Source organism: Musa acuminata, chromosome BXJ2-4 (genome assembly GCF_036884655.1).
Source record: "Musa acuminata AAA Group cultivar baxijiao chromosome BXJ2-4, Cavendish_Baxijiao_AAA, whole genome shotgun sequence".
Lineage (NCBI taxonomy): Eukaryota > Viridiplantae > Streptophyta > Magnoliopsida > Zingiberales > Musaceae > Musa > Musa acuminata.
In genome coordinates, this window is record NC_088341.1 from 593,637 (window position 1) to 608,244 (window position 14,608).

Here is a 14,608-nt window from a genome sequence, read left to right on the forward strand (position 1 = left end):
GTGAACATTTGGTATTTTTTATTATAAAATAAAATGCTGAATGACTGTAAAACTAACATTTAGCACTATTAACATATCAAAGATATCACTGTTCTATAAATGGTTTCGGTCAAAGATTATGGTAATTGACGTGTTACTAAATCAATTGAAACATTATAATATTTTTTCCCATTTTTAAAAAGAAAAAGGAGATAATTTATATTTCTGGTCTAATGAATATTTAAAAACCAAAATTTTTATCTTTCCGACTCATTTCCTACTGATTACATTTTTTTCAATATAATTTCTTAAAATAGAGTAAAATTATGTTTTAATTATATTTGATTCCAACTGATTAATATAGAAACAATTTCGATTACAACATTTGAAATTCGACTCGATTATGTTTAGAATGATTAATTATACTATTTTAATGCATTTAAAATTTGTGACAAATATTACATTTATGATATTTAATGGGAAAAATGTCAAAAAAGTTGTTTCATTTTCAGAAATTACCTATCAACGAACCATTTTTTTTACATAATACCTAAAATACCCCAATCACCTTATGTTATATTTTTGTATTACATTATAATATTTTTTTAATATTACTGAAAGTACTCTAACATAATGTAAAAGAATAATATAAATATAATATTTTCATAAACTTTATTTTTTTAAAAAAATATTATGTTACAATGTTTCTATACTGCATTAAAGTATTTTGCTAATAATACTGAAAACGTTATAACTGTATCCATTCATCCTATAAACTGATCCATAGAAAAAAAAAATAGAAATGAAGGGAGGAAAAGCTCAAAAGGAGAGACATTTTCTAAGAATTCAACCATATTGAATTATAATATTTTTTAATATTTATCATGTATATAGAGACAGTAATAAAGCTTCAAATATACCACTGAAAATAGATATAGTATGATGATGAATCATATAATCTTATAGAGTAAGCTGGCAGGAGCATTTATGATAACAATATTTTTAAGTAATTAGTAATTTTATATTTATTATTTTCTTTTTAAAAAAGAATAAAAGAAGAAGAAAAACTACATGAGAACTCCTTGACGCCAAATAATGGAATTGGAATAAAAAAAATAGCTACCTCTAACCTTGGCAGTATGTTAAATGACAAAAAGAGGAGCACTGCATGAAACACACACTAGGATTCACAGAAACCCTCTCAGTTGCCTGCACAAGCAGGAGCTTGGAAGTCCTTGAATCTGACAAAAGCAATCGAGAGTGGAGCAATCGTAAGAGGAGCACCAGCACTGACAATGGAAGGCTCCATATGCGGTATCTCAAAGCTCGGTGTAAGCTTCAGCAGCTTCCCGTTCAATAGCATTTCACTGCTCCTGAGGTCTCCACCTTGAGCTGTGAGATGGTATTCCTCCCTCTCCCCATGTTGTCCTTGTTCATTGCCCGACCGAGGTCGATACAAGTTCAAGTCGCTGGTGACCACGACGTCGAAGGCGGTGGAGTTAGACAGGTTTATCAGCAAGAGCGTAACACCCGACTGCAAGAACAAATCAACGGTAGCATGTAAGATGGTGAGAGAGAAGAAGACAGTGATTCTTCTTATCTTGCCTTCTTCTTGGAGCAGTGAGCGTATGCACGAAGGTAAGGTGAGCCGTCGCTTGTTGTGTGAAGAACTCCCGGTCCCATCAGTTGGTGCCAAAGCAAAGCACTGGTTGTAGAGAAAAAGGAACATAGAAGAGATCTCACTCTAGAACTGCAGCGCTTGACAGAAAACATCACACAAGTTCTGTGGAACAAACCCGTAGAAATCTGGGTTGGGGACGAAGGTTGTGGTGTCCAGGAGACAGTAGTTTCCTCCGATCAAACTTTGCCGACAGTAGACCTTGTGGTCGTATGTGGATGCCATGCCCAGCTGATCTAAATACCTAGTCAGTGCAGAAAAGATTTGAAACGTAAGAAAAGATCCGAACGTGATCATGTGGGCGTCGATTGAACTCACCAGAATCCATCCACAAACGCATTGGAGACATTTTTGCCACCGCTGTTGTAGGCACCTCCGGACTCGCCGATCCAAGGAGAACTCCACGGGCCGAACTCCCCGACGGTGATCAAGGCATCATTGAAGGTCTGAGCTACTTGATCCAGGTAAAATGGATCCTGGATCTTGCGGATAAGATCCTTATCATTACCTGACCACAGAATTCGAGTGAAGACAGGAGCTCCTCTCGGATCATAAGCTTAGAACAATGAGAAGGATGAGATGATTCACCTGGGCCGAGGTTGTAGATATGGTGTGTTGCTGCATCAATGACACCGGGTCCTGATGTCTGAAGCATGTCAGCGAACCATTTCTTGTCGAAGAATCCTCCTGGTGCCAAAAGTTTTGGGTGTCGTTTGGATTGTCCATACAGATCATTGATGACATTCTTCAGGACGATCATGTCCTTGCCATACTGCACAGCTTCAACACTTGCGGCAACTCCAGATCCAGAGAGCTCATTTCCTAGAGGATACACAAGGAAACAAAGCGCAGAGATGAGAAAGAGTTGCTCTGAATGCAGAAAGACTTCTGATTGCGTTGCTGTGGCAATCACCTAGCTCCCAGGATTCGATGGTGTAGTTCTTCGACAAGGTATACTTGATGAAGTCACGAGCATTTGTAGGGTCCCATTGACCTTCATATAAATTTCCACTGGAGTTTGACTTCGACCTCCCAGCTAATGCATTCAGTCCAAAAGAAATTATGGAGCTGCAAACAAAGATCACAATAACCACATTTTAACAAAAACATTGGAATATTGAAGCTATGATGCAATCAAATTTGAAATAAGACAACTTTTATATGTAGATTACCCTGTACTATTGAAAAGCTTGTTGAGTTCATCCCATCTTTGCATGGGAAGACAGCCTTCGGTGAAGCCAAACAACCCATTCTTGTCAATCTTGAAGTCTGCGCATGCATGGGCACCGTCACCCACTTTGTACAACACTTGGTCCTGCAGTGACCCTCCAATTCTAATCCTCAAAGACCCAAAAGCTGTCACCACAAACAAAACCTTAATCTCATGTTTTTGCAAACCAAGTGTAATTACTAATTGGACTAAAGGGGAGAAGAATGATAGCTAGCTTCACCGACCTTTAAGAGCATTGACAAGAATGGGATTGTTCAAATCCTGCAAAATATACCAATAAAATCATATGTTGCTGTCAGGTTAACAAAAAATGAGTGCACAGGGATGCCTAAAAGTGATATACCAATAAAATCATGAAGAAAAAACATTAATATGCACGTATATCTATTTGAGCAATGGTCAGAATAAACCTTTGATATGTATATTGGACTTTTTTTTTTTTTGGGTATTAACAACTCAGGATATCAAAATAAAAAAACGATAAATGTGTTATCATCTATTTGAACATATTTGCTTATGCATATTAATTCTCATCAGTATATACACGCTAACAAAAGTGAAGATCGCCTTTGTTACACATCAAAAAGAAAAGATTTGACATAAAGCAATGATCAACTAAGTGAAACGACGTACATACAAATATATATATGTATATATTCCTCTGTGGATAGTTCTTCATATCTGACATGAATCATGAAATCACAGGATAGAACCTGAGTTCCAGGTTACCATGTATCTTGGCGAGCATATGAAGAACGTGCGTCAAGCAAAACATCGTTGCAGGATTCTTCACATGCATGGATGCAGATCAAAGAGTAGGAGAGTGAGAGACAAATACCAGGTTGAGAATGGATGCGTTTCCCCAGGGACACATGCCGTAGTTGCACTTGTCAGGCGGCCACCAATCCATGGTTGCACACACGAAGTTATCATCCGTTTTCGCAATGGTGGTCACTGCCTTGATAGAGACTACTGTCGCGGCAAGGGTGGGAGATAAACCAGAAAAGAGAAGAAGGAAGAGGAGGGGGACGGCGAAAGAGAAAAAAGAGAGCGGCATTCGTTTATGCATGAGGAAGACACGAAGATGAGATGTGAGGTCAGAAGAGGAGGAAGGGCGAGGGAGGCTTTAAGAAGGAACGACGAAATGGAGTTGTTGTGCTCTTAGTTTTAGATTAGAGATGAGAGGATGAATCTGTTAAAGAGTCCCTTCGCTGTTAAATTCTAAAAGATAAAAGTAGCGATGGTCTAAGATAGCGTAACCAAATGTTGATGTCGATATGACTTTAGGAAGTTTTCCCTTTTTATGTTTTTTTTACTTGCATATTTTGGATTTCCATTTATTATTATTATTATTATTAGGTGAAAGTGGTGGGTGAATGCAAATGGAATTTAGTCGGCCTTTGGCAAGTGGACCATTACCGATATTTTAACATATAAATTTATTTCTCATCTTTAATAATTATATAACGTGTAGCCATGAGATATAGTTGACTTATTAACTTGATATACATCTGGATCATATGGCCTAAAATTTATAACATGTGGAATTATAGTATAATATTAGATTAGGTGTGAAAAAAATATATATATTATACGGGGAATTAAGCCTATTTTCATATTAATTCTTTAAATAATACTCTTCATTTCCAAGACAGTTTCACACTGATTTCTCATGGCCTGAACCCGATTCCATTCCTTATTTAAAAGAAGAATATTCTTATCAGTATTTCTTATTTTATAATATATATATTAATGAGTGCGTTGGCAATTACAAGATGCTATTATTGGAAAAGATATTAGTCATTCCCTTGTGCGCATAATTGACGTACATTCTCATTCTCGTTATGCACAGGATTTAAATATTATCATATAAATCTTATATGGTAAGAGAGAGAGAGAGAGAGAGAGAGAAGAGAATCTAATAAATCTTATATGAAAAAAAAGAACAGTCGAACACGAGCAGCAAGGATCATGACACACCTCAAATTTACTATTTTATTTTTCCATACCTTATAGGAAAATAGAGAAGAATAATCTGACAAGTCTTTCCACATCATGAAGACACACGAACATGAGATTTGGTGTTCGGCTGACGGATGAAGAAATATATCAAAGAAAACCGAAAGATCATCCAATTGAATGAATGGAGAAAATTTTTAGAAACACAAATCTACATTCGACTTAAAAATAATGCGGGTAGAGACGCAAGCTGAAGCTCTACAAACAAATAATTCAGTAGCCCTCGTTAAAAGAAAATGCCATCCAACTATTTCATGAGCAGTATCCAGCGTTCACAAAGGAAACAAGCAAATGATAGCAAATCCATTATAACTTTTACGTACACACCTGCCGAAATAATTAAACTGAAGAAAAATTTGTACCATCAGAATCACGCATCGGCGTAGAATTAGCCAGAGGATGCTAGAGAAAATATTCATATAAATTTACAAGAACAAATAGTTCTATGACAAACAAATATTTAGGTGAACTCATGACCATACATTTTGCCAGATTCAATAGCTTTATCTTCCCTGACAAGTTCCCCAAGACGATGGATGATTCAGAAAGAAAAAATGGATTGTACCGATATATAAGGATCTCGATTACACAATTTTCTTCACAAGGCAGGACAGCCCCTAATTCACATAATTTACAAAGGGAAGACACAAAAGGCTAAACCGATTTGATTTGATTAGGAAACCTAATCGTAGGAGACCAAAGCTTTCAACTCAGAAAAATGCCTCATGAAGGGCAACACAAGATAAAGCAAGCAAGCAATTACCCGACACTAATCAAGAACTGCCAAGATCACGACAGCTAGGCTTTCACTTATCCAAAGGTTCTTTTCCAAACACCTCCTCTATCACGTTACATGTCGAAAAGAAGTCATCTTTCTCTGTTCCACAGCTATACCTCATATCCCATGATTTTAGATCAGAGTGGCCATCAAAGAAACCATAATCTGCTAACCCACTCAGACCATCATTGCGGTGCTCGTTGTGCAAGTTCTCATGGTCCTCAATCAACCCATGATGCAAGTCAGATATATCAACAGCATCACATGAAACAACCCCGTTGTGCTGGCCCTCGTAAGATGTGCATGAATCATCCTGAATGTCATGCTCCTCCATGAAATGGTGCAAATTGCTCGCAGTCATGCTAGAATGAAGGATTGACTCACCAACAATGTGTCTGTTTATATCACCAGAGGGCTGTTTCTCATTGTACCCAGCAAGGTGGTAATAAACACAATCCTCTACATCATCATCTTCCTCGGCTATTTCTGCTTCCTCGAGATCATCTTCTTCACCAGCAACATCTTGATCTGCTGGAGGAGATTCGACAACAGAATCTTCTTCTTCCGTTGAAGATTCACCATCATCACTTTCTTGCCATTCATCATCATCACTGTCTACATGCAGTGGATCCAATCTATTCTGTTCAGCTCGCTTTCGAAGCATGAATACGTTGAAGTAGTAGCTTATTAGTTCTTTACTACTTCGAGTAGGAAACACCTGAGGCAATTTCTTCCAGAAGTTCTTGCCCAGCGATGCAGGATTTAATAACACAACTTCATAAAATAGTTGTTCCTCCTCTTCAGTCCATTTTTCAGTTACAACCTCGCCCATATTGCCAAAACCCAGCTCTAAAAATGTTTTGTGCCCCAACTTTTGCTTGAGCTTTTGTCTAGCTTGCATCACATGCTGCCTCACACATCTAATCGAACCCGCATCTAGACAGCTACACTCCATCTTATGGTAGGCTAAAACATCTGAAGCCAATACCGCAGAATCAGGCATAGGAATTACACATGTCCCAACCCATTTATCACCGTCATCCCCATCAATTACAACATTATCACACGACAGTGAAGTTGTCACTGGGGTCATTGGAGATGCACAAACATCATTATCCCTTATATGGTTCTTAAAATCTTGGGACCCCCACTCTGGAAGATCAGCCTGATGATTAGCACCAATAGGAACATGTTTCCGACCATGGTAATCAAAAACAGGTGAATATCTATCCTCGACTTGATCAGATTCAGTTGCCTGACAGGTATCTCCATAATAACTAGGATAGGAAGGTATCCTAATAGGTGAGTCCAAAGCAGATTCTCGGCTGAACCAATTGCTGCTAGTTGCCTGATTAACAAGATCGCCAGCAACAGCAGCAGTCCCTCTATACTTCCTATCCTCAGAAGCAACTAGAAACATAATTGCACCATGAGACAAAAATTTTACTCTCCTTAAAAAAATATATTACCTGATTAAAGCATGGAAATAGCTAAGTATTCAAACTACCTGAAGGTGACTCCTCGAAAGCACTGATGCAAATTTTGGACGAACACAATTGTAAATTTTGGTCCGCTTGCTTCGAACGCTTGCTACCATGTTCACAAGTCTCACCATCACAAAGAGATCGTTTGCCATTATCTAACCAAATATCCATGCTAGTGTTGCCTGTCACCCATGACAGACTAGGATTGCCACTGAGACCATTATGAGAGTTGTCATAGGAATGATCAGCAGTCTCGTTCTCAAAATCTTTGTGACAGCTCAAAAAATCCTTCTTCCCTTTACCTTTAAATCAGAAGAAAATGATAAGGATATATGGGCTAATAACTGTACAACTTGCAGATTAAAAGTTTCCTTTAGTTACCTGAAGCTGGTGATTTAGCAGGGATAGCCAGAGATGGAGAATCTTCAGCATATTGTGCAAGTTGATCATCAGAAGCCAGATGTCTTGCACGCTCATAAGCAAATCGGTCAGATGTGTGATCAGCAGAAGATTGTTTGCTATGGTTGAACACCATCTTTAACCTGCATTACATAACAGGGAAAATAAGTTCAAATGGACAAGTTACCAAGTAAAACAATTTAGGAGAATAAGTGATTAACAATATTGTATGACAATAAAAGTTCCGACAATTATACAACTAGCCATCAAGTCAACATCAACTTAAATTCTATGCTGAATTCTTAATCGGCGAAATTTTAATAAGATAGAAGGAATAGCCAACATGGCAAAATCCCTATTGAATTAGTTACATTTTAAGCTTGTGCAACAAAGGAGCAACCTTACGATGCTTCCCTAGATCACAATAACAACTAGGTAAAGTGAATATTTTGATTTGACCAATCATTAATGTATATCAACCTGATTATTCCCAAACTTGCTATGAAAGCAACCAAACAAGAATGAAGAGTTCACAAATGAAAAAAAGTATGAACCAACAGTAATCAAAATCACGTAAGCAAGATGGACAGCCTCAAATGCTAGGAAGGATAACATAGCTCACAAGAAGATGAGTGGCCAGTCGCTGTAACTTGCCTCACATTCTGTCAGAAGGAATGTCCACAATCAAGGGAGAAATGATTGGCTTCATAATGAAGTCTCAGGACAAAAACTTGTGTGACTTGAACTATTAACATGACCTATTTTATTCTCCTCTGTCAAGAAGCAATTTACTGCATCTCTTAGGCAAGAAAATTTTGCAGATATACTAAAATAGGTGAATAGAGATTTTGACCAGTGACCATTAAATACATCATGCTAGACTGAAGGGTAAAAGGAGGATTGCAGTTAGGTGCACATCCACAGTTTGATCATGCTAAAAGGAAATTGTAAGACTCAATCTAAGTTGATCCTATTTGTCCATTCATTGGCAGAAACGTCACAAAAGTAAAACAGGTTCGGTGCCAATACCAGTTGGTGAAAAAACTGGTAGAATACCAATATGGATCAACATACCAATACATACAGTCAGTACCAGTTGTCATCACATCCTATATGAAATTTTTGTTCCTAAGATACAAAAATGTGACAATCTTTCCACAACCATCCAATCCAGAGAGCAGTATAAAAGTAAACTAATTTTCTTCAAACAAAGATTTCAATTGATTTCATAAAATAACAATTGTACTGTCTGACAAAAAGCAAAAGAAGCTCTATCAACTTGCATTAGAAATCATAAAATATTAGGTATCCTCGCAACAACACCTGGCAATAGATGAGTAGATGATGGTCTTCTCTGTGCCAAAATCGCAATTAATATCAGAAGGTTGAACTGAAAAAACAATAACAAAAACAGAAGATAACAGCAAAGATGCTGAGTAGTATCCTCTCAAAATACCATCTCATAACATATAACAAAGCCTCAAACTGAGTAAATCATAAACAAATGTCAATCAGTTCATGCCACATATCATTATCAAAATCATCACGAGTCTCGAGTCTCATGTTCATAAGATGGAGTAGGTTGGGCAATCAATAGTGCACTCAACGGATGGAGAGGTCTTACCTCACGGGATGGACTCCTTATGTTCCCAACAATGAATAGATGATGTGGTGCCCCTCATCTGCCAAAGTGAGAATATATTCCTTCCTACAACGAAGGAACTATCTCTGAAAGCCCACTAATCGCCTAAGGGAGTTGCCCTACCAATATTGGCCTACGAGAAACATAGTCCTCATATCACAGCTTATATCAGTCATTTTCGTCATATAATCCAATTTCACATTACAATTTCATCAATTTCATTCAAATCAATAACGAATACATCAACAAATCTTTGAAATCCATCAAACATCCATATCATCAAATGTCGATCCATCTACAACACCTAATTGAACCCTAGCAAAAGCGGTCCAATTGACTTGAACCGAATTAATTTCAGGTAAAAACCAACTGAATGGCATCAAATTAACATAAAACCAGCCTTCAACCTAAACTGGTCTAATTGGATTTGGGATGGTCAATTTAAGCTAAACAGACTTAAACCGATCAGAATTGATCTGGAATCACCTGGAACCGGCCAAACCGATCTGGTTCAGCCACCATACAGGACATAGACCGGCACAAAGGGCTAGAGGATGGGCTACGAAAGGGCCACAAATGTTGAGCCATTGTGGCCCATGAGCAGGCCAAACTTGAGATATAACAGAGGATTTGAGCTGAACCAAACTGCGTGCATAGGTGCTATGGCTGGGCCACTACTTGTGTGGTAAGATGGTCACAAGCTGGACATCAATCAAGCCACAGCATTGGGCCGCAAACTGAGTAGCACCAAGCCACACTAAGCAGAATCTAAGCCAAGTTGTATCGAGCCAAGCCATGGGCATGGGCCATCATGCATTGGCCTGCAGAGTTGTCAAATACATTGAATCTGCATTAGCCCATAAGGCACTGGGTTGACATGGTTCAACCCATCCACCTGGCTCAGGTCAGATTCAATTCTAATCCTAAATTCAATTAAATTCTCATCTGCATTCTTTTTTCAAAAATTAAAAAATTGATTGGTTTAATAACTTAAAACATGTATTAGCAGGAAAAAAAAAGAGTAGCTGTCAAAATCATATTATTACTAATTAAAATTTTAATCTATTTTCATAAATTAAAAATTCCAATAAATTCAAATCTGAATTTTTATAACAAGAATTTTTATAACAACAACATCATACAAATTATTTGCAGATCATAGAAAAAAACAACCATAGATCTAATATACTACATAAATTCAAATATTCAATAAAAGCTTTTATTTAATCTACTATCTATATTTCAATACTAAGATCATGCATAAATCTCTCCCAAAGATCTTACTCCCTCATGATCTCCTTCACTGATTAAGAACCTAGAGCTTCTATTGAAGCATGAGGGATCGGCCCATCATTAAATAAAATGGAGCATTTCCCACTAAGGAAATCAATCATTAAATTTTTAGAAATAATAACTAATTAAATAAATCTATCCTATCCTAACTGACCAACACTAATCAAGAATTATATCTCCACTAGGAAAATATTTCGTTAGGCTTATCCAAACAAGGACGCAACTAACATGTTTGGAGAAAATTATAATTTATTATACTCCAATTTTAGAAAAACAAATTAAAAATATTTGGAAGTTACATTCCTTCCCTTAAGAAAATTTGGAGCCCAAAATTACTTTACCTTAAGGAAATAAATGTGGATATTGCTCTATGATATCCTCTTCCTTTCCCAAGTGGTTGGTGTTGCTAATGAACTTTAACATGACATATGTTCCTTTCCAAAATTTCCTTAATATATTTTGATATTAGTCAACTTATATTACCGCAAAAGTTGACATGTAAATAACATGAAATGGATCTCTAATATATTTTCGAAGCATCGAGACATGAAATACAATATGAATGCCTATAAGTGCTAGGGCAAGGTCAATCGATAGGCCACATACCTGAGATTCTACAAAATTTCAAAAGGATCAATAAATCTTAAAGTTAGTTTACCACTCTATCCAAATCCAATAACTCCTTATATCAGGTATACTTTCAAAAAGAAGTAATCCTTAACCTTAAATTCTAAGTACCTTCTTGTTCAATCTGCATAGCTTTTCAATTGACTCTCTCTTCGTTGACTGAGGTCAAAGAAGCTTTTGTTCTCCAACATCATCCCAATACACAGGTGACCTACAATTTCTTCTGTAAATTTCGAAAGAGGCCACATGGACAGGCGAAGTCAATTAGGTGCACATTCTTATTCAAATTCCCTCCTAAATGCAAGGTACAAGCTCTTACGAGATCATATAAGGTTTGTATTGTCCTTTTCAAATTAACCATCTTCTTGAGAATCAAATATTGTACTAATTTCAAATTGAGCACCAAAGCCTTCTGTAAGTGATAAAGGACGAGTAATAAAGGATTTTTTCTATGATAGAGGACTAAAAAAGATAGGTAGAAACTAATAATACCTGAAAGATAATAAAAAATAAAAGGATAACTACTAGACTCGCTCTAGCTCAGAAAGGAACAAACTCCCAAAGTGAAGGCCTCACACCTCCTCCGTATGTCTCATACTGGTCAATGGAATCATAACATTAGAAAAAGAAATGTGGCCTCATATTCCTCACACATAAAGTGGTAAGAAACTCAATTTATAAATTGATCCATTTCTAATGATCTTCATTACAATGTTCTAGCCATTTTAATATAGGCTCCAATACAAAAAAAAAGTAAAAGTAAAGAAAACTATACTTACATAAAATCAAATTTTCCTCTAATGAAGATAATATTCTTGACTTGATCTCAAGAATAATCTTTCCTTTCTAATATATCCTTCATTGATAGATTTTTATCTTCATATAGATGAATCCTTAAGATCTTTAGCCAAGATTTGTAATCTTCAATTAATATTTCTTTCTTTTTCTCTGTATCTGTTTTCTTTTTTTCGACTTGAATAGATATTGTCATGTGACAACTTATAACATATACAAAATTCCCCTAAACTAATCAATAAACAAACTTAATTGCTCCTGCATCATATGTTTCCACTGTGTATGAACTCGCCCCGAGTTCATATAATTAAGATTTAGATTGACGCACATCTTGGCTAAATCAAAATCTCTGATACCAATCAAGTAATAATTTTTTTTTTATGACAAAGGACAAGAAAATTGGTAAAAGAATAATAATAATAGAAAAATAAATGGATATTTATCATACTCACTCTAGCTCAAGGAGCGAACTCCAAGGATTAAGGCTCGCACCTCCGCACGTCTCCCACGTGGACAATAAATCATTAAAAAATATATATATGACATAGCACCACTAACATAGAAGAACTCAAGTTAATGATTATTTATGACGATCTTCATTACAATGTTCTAGCCTTTTTATAGGCCCAAGTACAAGAAAAAGATGTAGAAATAAGAAAAATTACAGTTGAAACAAATCAAAATGCCTTGTTAGTATGAACACTGACATGGTACATGACATATAGCAATCCAAGCTGTGTTGCATGCATGGCCTTTAGTATTCCAAAGCATGGTACATCGATGAGATTATATTACCATATTGCAAAATTTCTGTACAACCTCACAATAGTCTTATTGTACATGTGGAATATGCAATCATATGCATCAAGAACTAAAATGTGATCACATGTGAATATATGGACTTTGTACTATATACACTGTCATTTTCAATACTGATCAATGAAAATATAGCATTAATTGCTTAGACTTTTACTTATTTCATAAATGACAAAATGTCAACCAATAAATTTTCGATATGATCGGTGTAAATCTACCTACTACATATTTGGATTTGACCACATCATTTGTTACACTTAAATATCCAGATCTTGGATACTTAATACAAACCACATTTGTCACTGCACATACTATATATGAATAAGATACCCTGACTTTCTGCAGATTAAGACCACTTTTTAGAAAGCTTGTGATCATGATGTGTCCATGACAATATCATACTCCATGCTGTAACCTGGCAGAACAAGTCAGCATACATAGCAAGGCAACACTGGCTAAGAGAAAACTGGGATAATAAGCATGTTAAACACACAAAACTTTTGAATTTTGCATCATTAAGATGCTTTTGGGTGATGAATAATTGTCTTTTTACTCCTTCATATAGATAATATACCTTTTCCTATCTAGAATAGCACACAAAACAAGTAATATTTCATCAAGTGTTTTTCTGGAAAGCCATTTTGCATAAGCACCCACATTTTTGTAATTAACAATAAAACATGAAAAGTATGAAAATGCATAAAATTGTGCATAGAAAAAGATGCAAACCCCAATAAATTTCCTCTTTAATCAACATAGGTATCTAGAACAAGAATGTATTTCCAAACAATATAAAATTAAACTAGGAGCAACAAATAAATTTCTGCAGTGTTAAGAAAGAATAATTTACTTGCCAAATAACTGAAAGCATAAAGACAGGAAATGGCGCTTTGTGCTGCAATTTACCTTTAAGGAGTAATCCAACAAAAGATCTAGCGCTCCACGGAACAGCAGTCAATTAACAAAATTAGATCAAAGGTTACAAGGAAATGGCAAAAAAATATTGAAGAAAAGAAGTCCTAACCCAACCAACAAGCTGACACTTGCCTATTTCAGATATTAAAAAAAAAGTTATAAAACCTAGGACCTAATTACTCCCGACAATAAGTCCAAACAAGTAAATTCAATCAAGACACCTTAAATTCGACAGGTAAACAAGATTTACCCCAAGAAATTGGTAGCATCAAAGAGCTTATTTGTCAGAATTGAAGCGACCCGATCTCGATGCCACAGGTGTAACGATAACACTAATCGCGATACGGGAAAGGCTGCAAAGAAAACAAGTCCTAACAAGCAAATTCAATCAAGACACCTTCAATTCGACAGGTAAACAAGATTTACCCCAAGAAATTGGTAGCATCAGAGAGCTTATGTACCAGAATTGAAGCGACTCGATGTCGATGCCACAGGTGTAACGATAACATTAAATCGCGAGAGGGGAAAGGCTGCAAAATCCAAAACAAGATGATGGAAGAGGAGATCTAGGAACAGGGATTCGACAACCCAGAGGATCGAGAACACGAAACAAACCCTAACCCTCGGATCGATCTCACCGACCAGGTAACCAATCAGGACAAATCCAAATAGGGCAAACACTGAAGGTTAATTTAAGAATCTATTGATGCAACAGATCCGGAGATAGAGTGGCGACGTCGAGGTCCCAACAAACTCTAACCCTAGAAGCGTTCGCACGCTTCGAGTGGCGACCAAATCGGTACCGATCGAAAGAGGACGACGAGCTCGGATCGAAGACGTCGTCGATTTGGGGATTTGGAGTAACAATCGGAGGGAAATCTGGATCAAAATCGGTGAATTTGGCTGCGAAAAGACAGAAAGAGGGCAAAAAGCAGTAATTATCGAACACGTT

General features: G+C 36.5%; 2 protein-coding genes across 6 annotated transcripts; both read right to left on the reverse strand.

The window, feature by feature from the left end:
- Positions 1–1,180: 1,180 nt before the first annotated feature.
- On the reverse strand, positions 1,181–3,968 carry LOC135609037 (heparanase-like protein 1). Its single transcript, XM_065102124.1, has 9 exons — positions 3,727–3,968; positions 3,113–3,149; positions 2,830–3,013; positions 2,571–2,725; positions 2,246–2,479; positions 1,976–2,165; positions 1,776–1,901; positions 1,585–1,684; positions 1,181–1,513 (listed from the first exon to the last, which is right to left on the reverse strand). The coding sequence occupies exons 1-9, from the start codon at positions 3,955–3,957 to the stop codon at positions 1,181–1,183; spliced, it is 1,590 nt and encodes a 529-aa protein (XP_064958196.1). The 5' UTR covers positions 3,958–3,968.
- A 1,342-nt stretch (positions 3,969–5,310) lies between these two features.
- On the reverse strand, positions 5,311–14,608 carry LOC135582174 (uncharacterized). Of its 5 annotated transcripts, XM_065102522.1 has the most exons (5): positions 14,118–14,608; positions 13,648–14,027; positions 7,551–7,711; positions 7,193–7,471; positions 5,311–7,095 (listed from the first exon to the last, which is right to left on the reverse strand). In XM_065102522.1, the coding sequence occupies exons 3-5, from the start codon at positions 7,702–7,704 to the stop codon at positions 5,714–5,716; spliced, it is 1,815 nt and encodes a 604-aa protein (XP_064958594.1). In that variant the 5' UTR covers positions 7,705–7,711; positions 13,648–14,027; positions 14,118–14,608; the 3' UTR covers positions 5,311–5,713. The 5 variants fall into 5 exon arrangements, with proteins under 5 accessions (XP_064958594.1, XP_064958592.1, XP_064958595.1 ...); XM_065102520.1 differs by having other exon boundaries at positions 13,648–14,608; XM_065102523.1 differs by lacking the exons at positions 13,648–14,027; positions 14,118–14,608 and adding an exon at positions 12,378–13,638.

Bases quoted from the DNA above. Each gene is read 5' to 3' on its own strand.
- LOC135582174 (XM_065102522.1), bottom strand. From the start codon at position 7,704: ATGGTGTTCAACCATAGCAAACAATCTTCTGCTGATCACACATCTGAC. The intron at 7,472-7,550 runs GTAACTAAAGGA...TCTGATTTAAAG, and splicing joins TGCTAAATCACCAGCTTCAG to GTAAAGGGAAGAAGGATTTT. The intron at 7,096-7,192 runs GTAGTTTGAATA...TTATGTTTCTAG, and splicing joins TTTCGAGGAGTCACCTTCAG to TTGCTTCTGAGGATAGGAAG.
- LOC135609037 (XM_065102124.1), bottom strand. From the start codon at position 3,957: ATGCATAAACGAATGCCGCTCTCTTTTTTCTCTTTCGCCGTCCCCCTC. The intron at 3,150-3,726 runs GTATTTGTCTCT...TATATTTTGCAG, and splicing joins ACGCATCCATTCTCAACCTG to GATTTGAACAATCCCATTCT. The intron at 1,685-1,775 runs GTTTGTTCCACA...CTCTACAACCAG, and splicing joins CCCAACCCAGATTTCTACGG to TGCTTTGCTTTGGCACCAAC.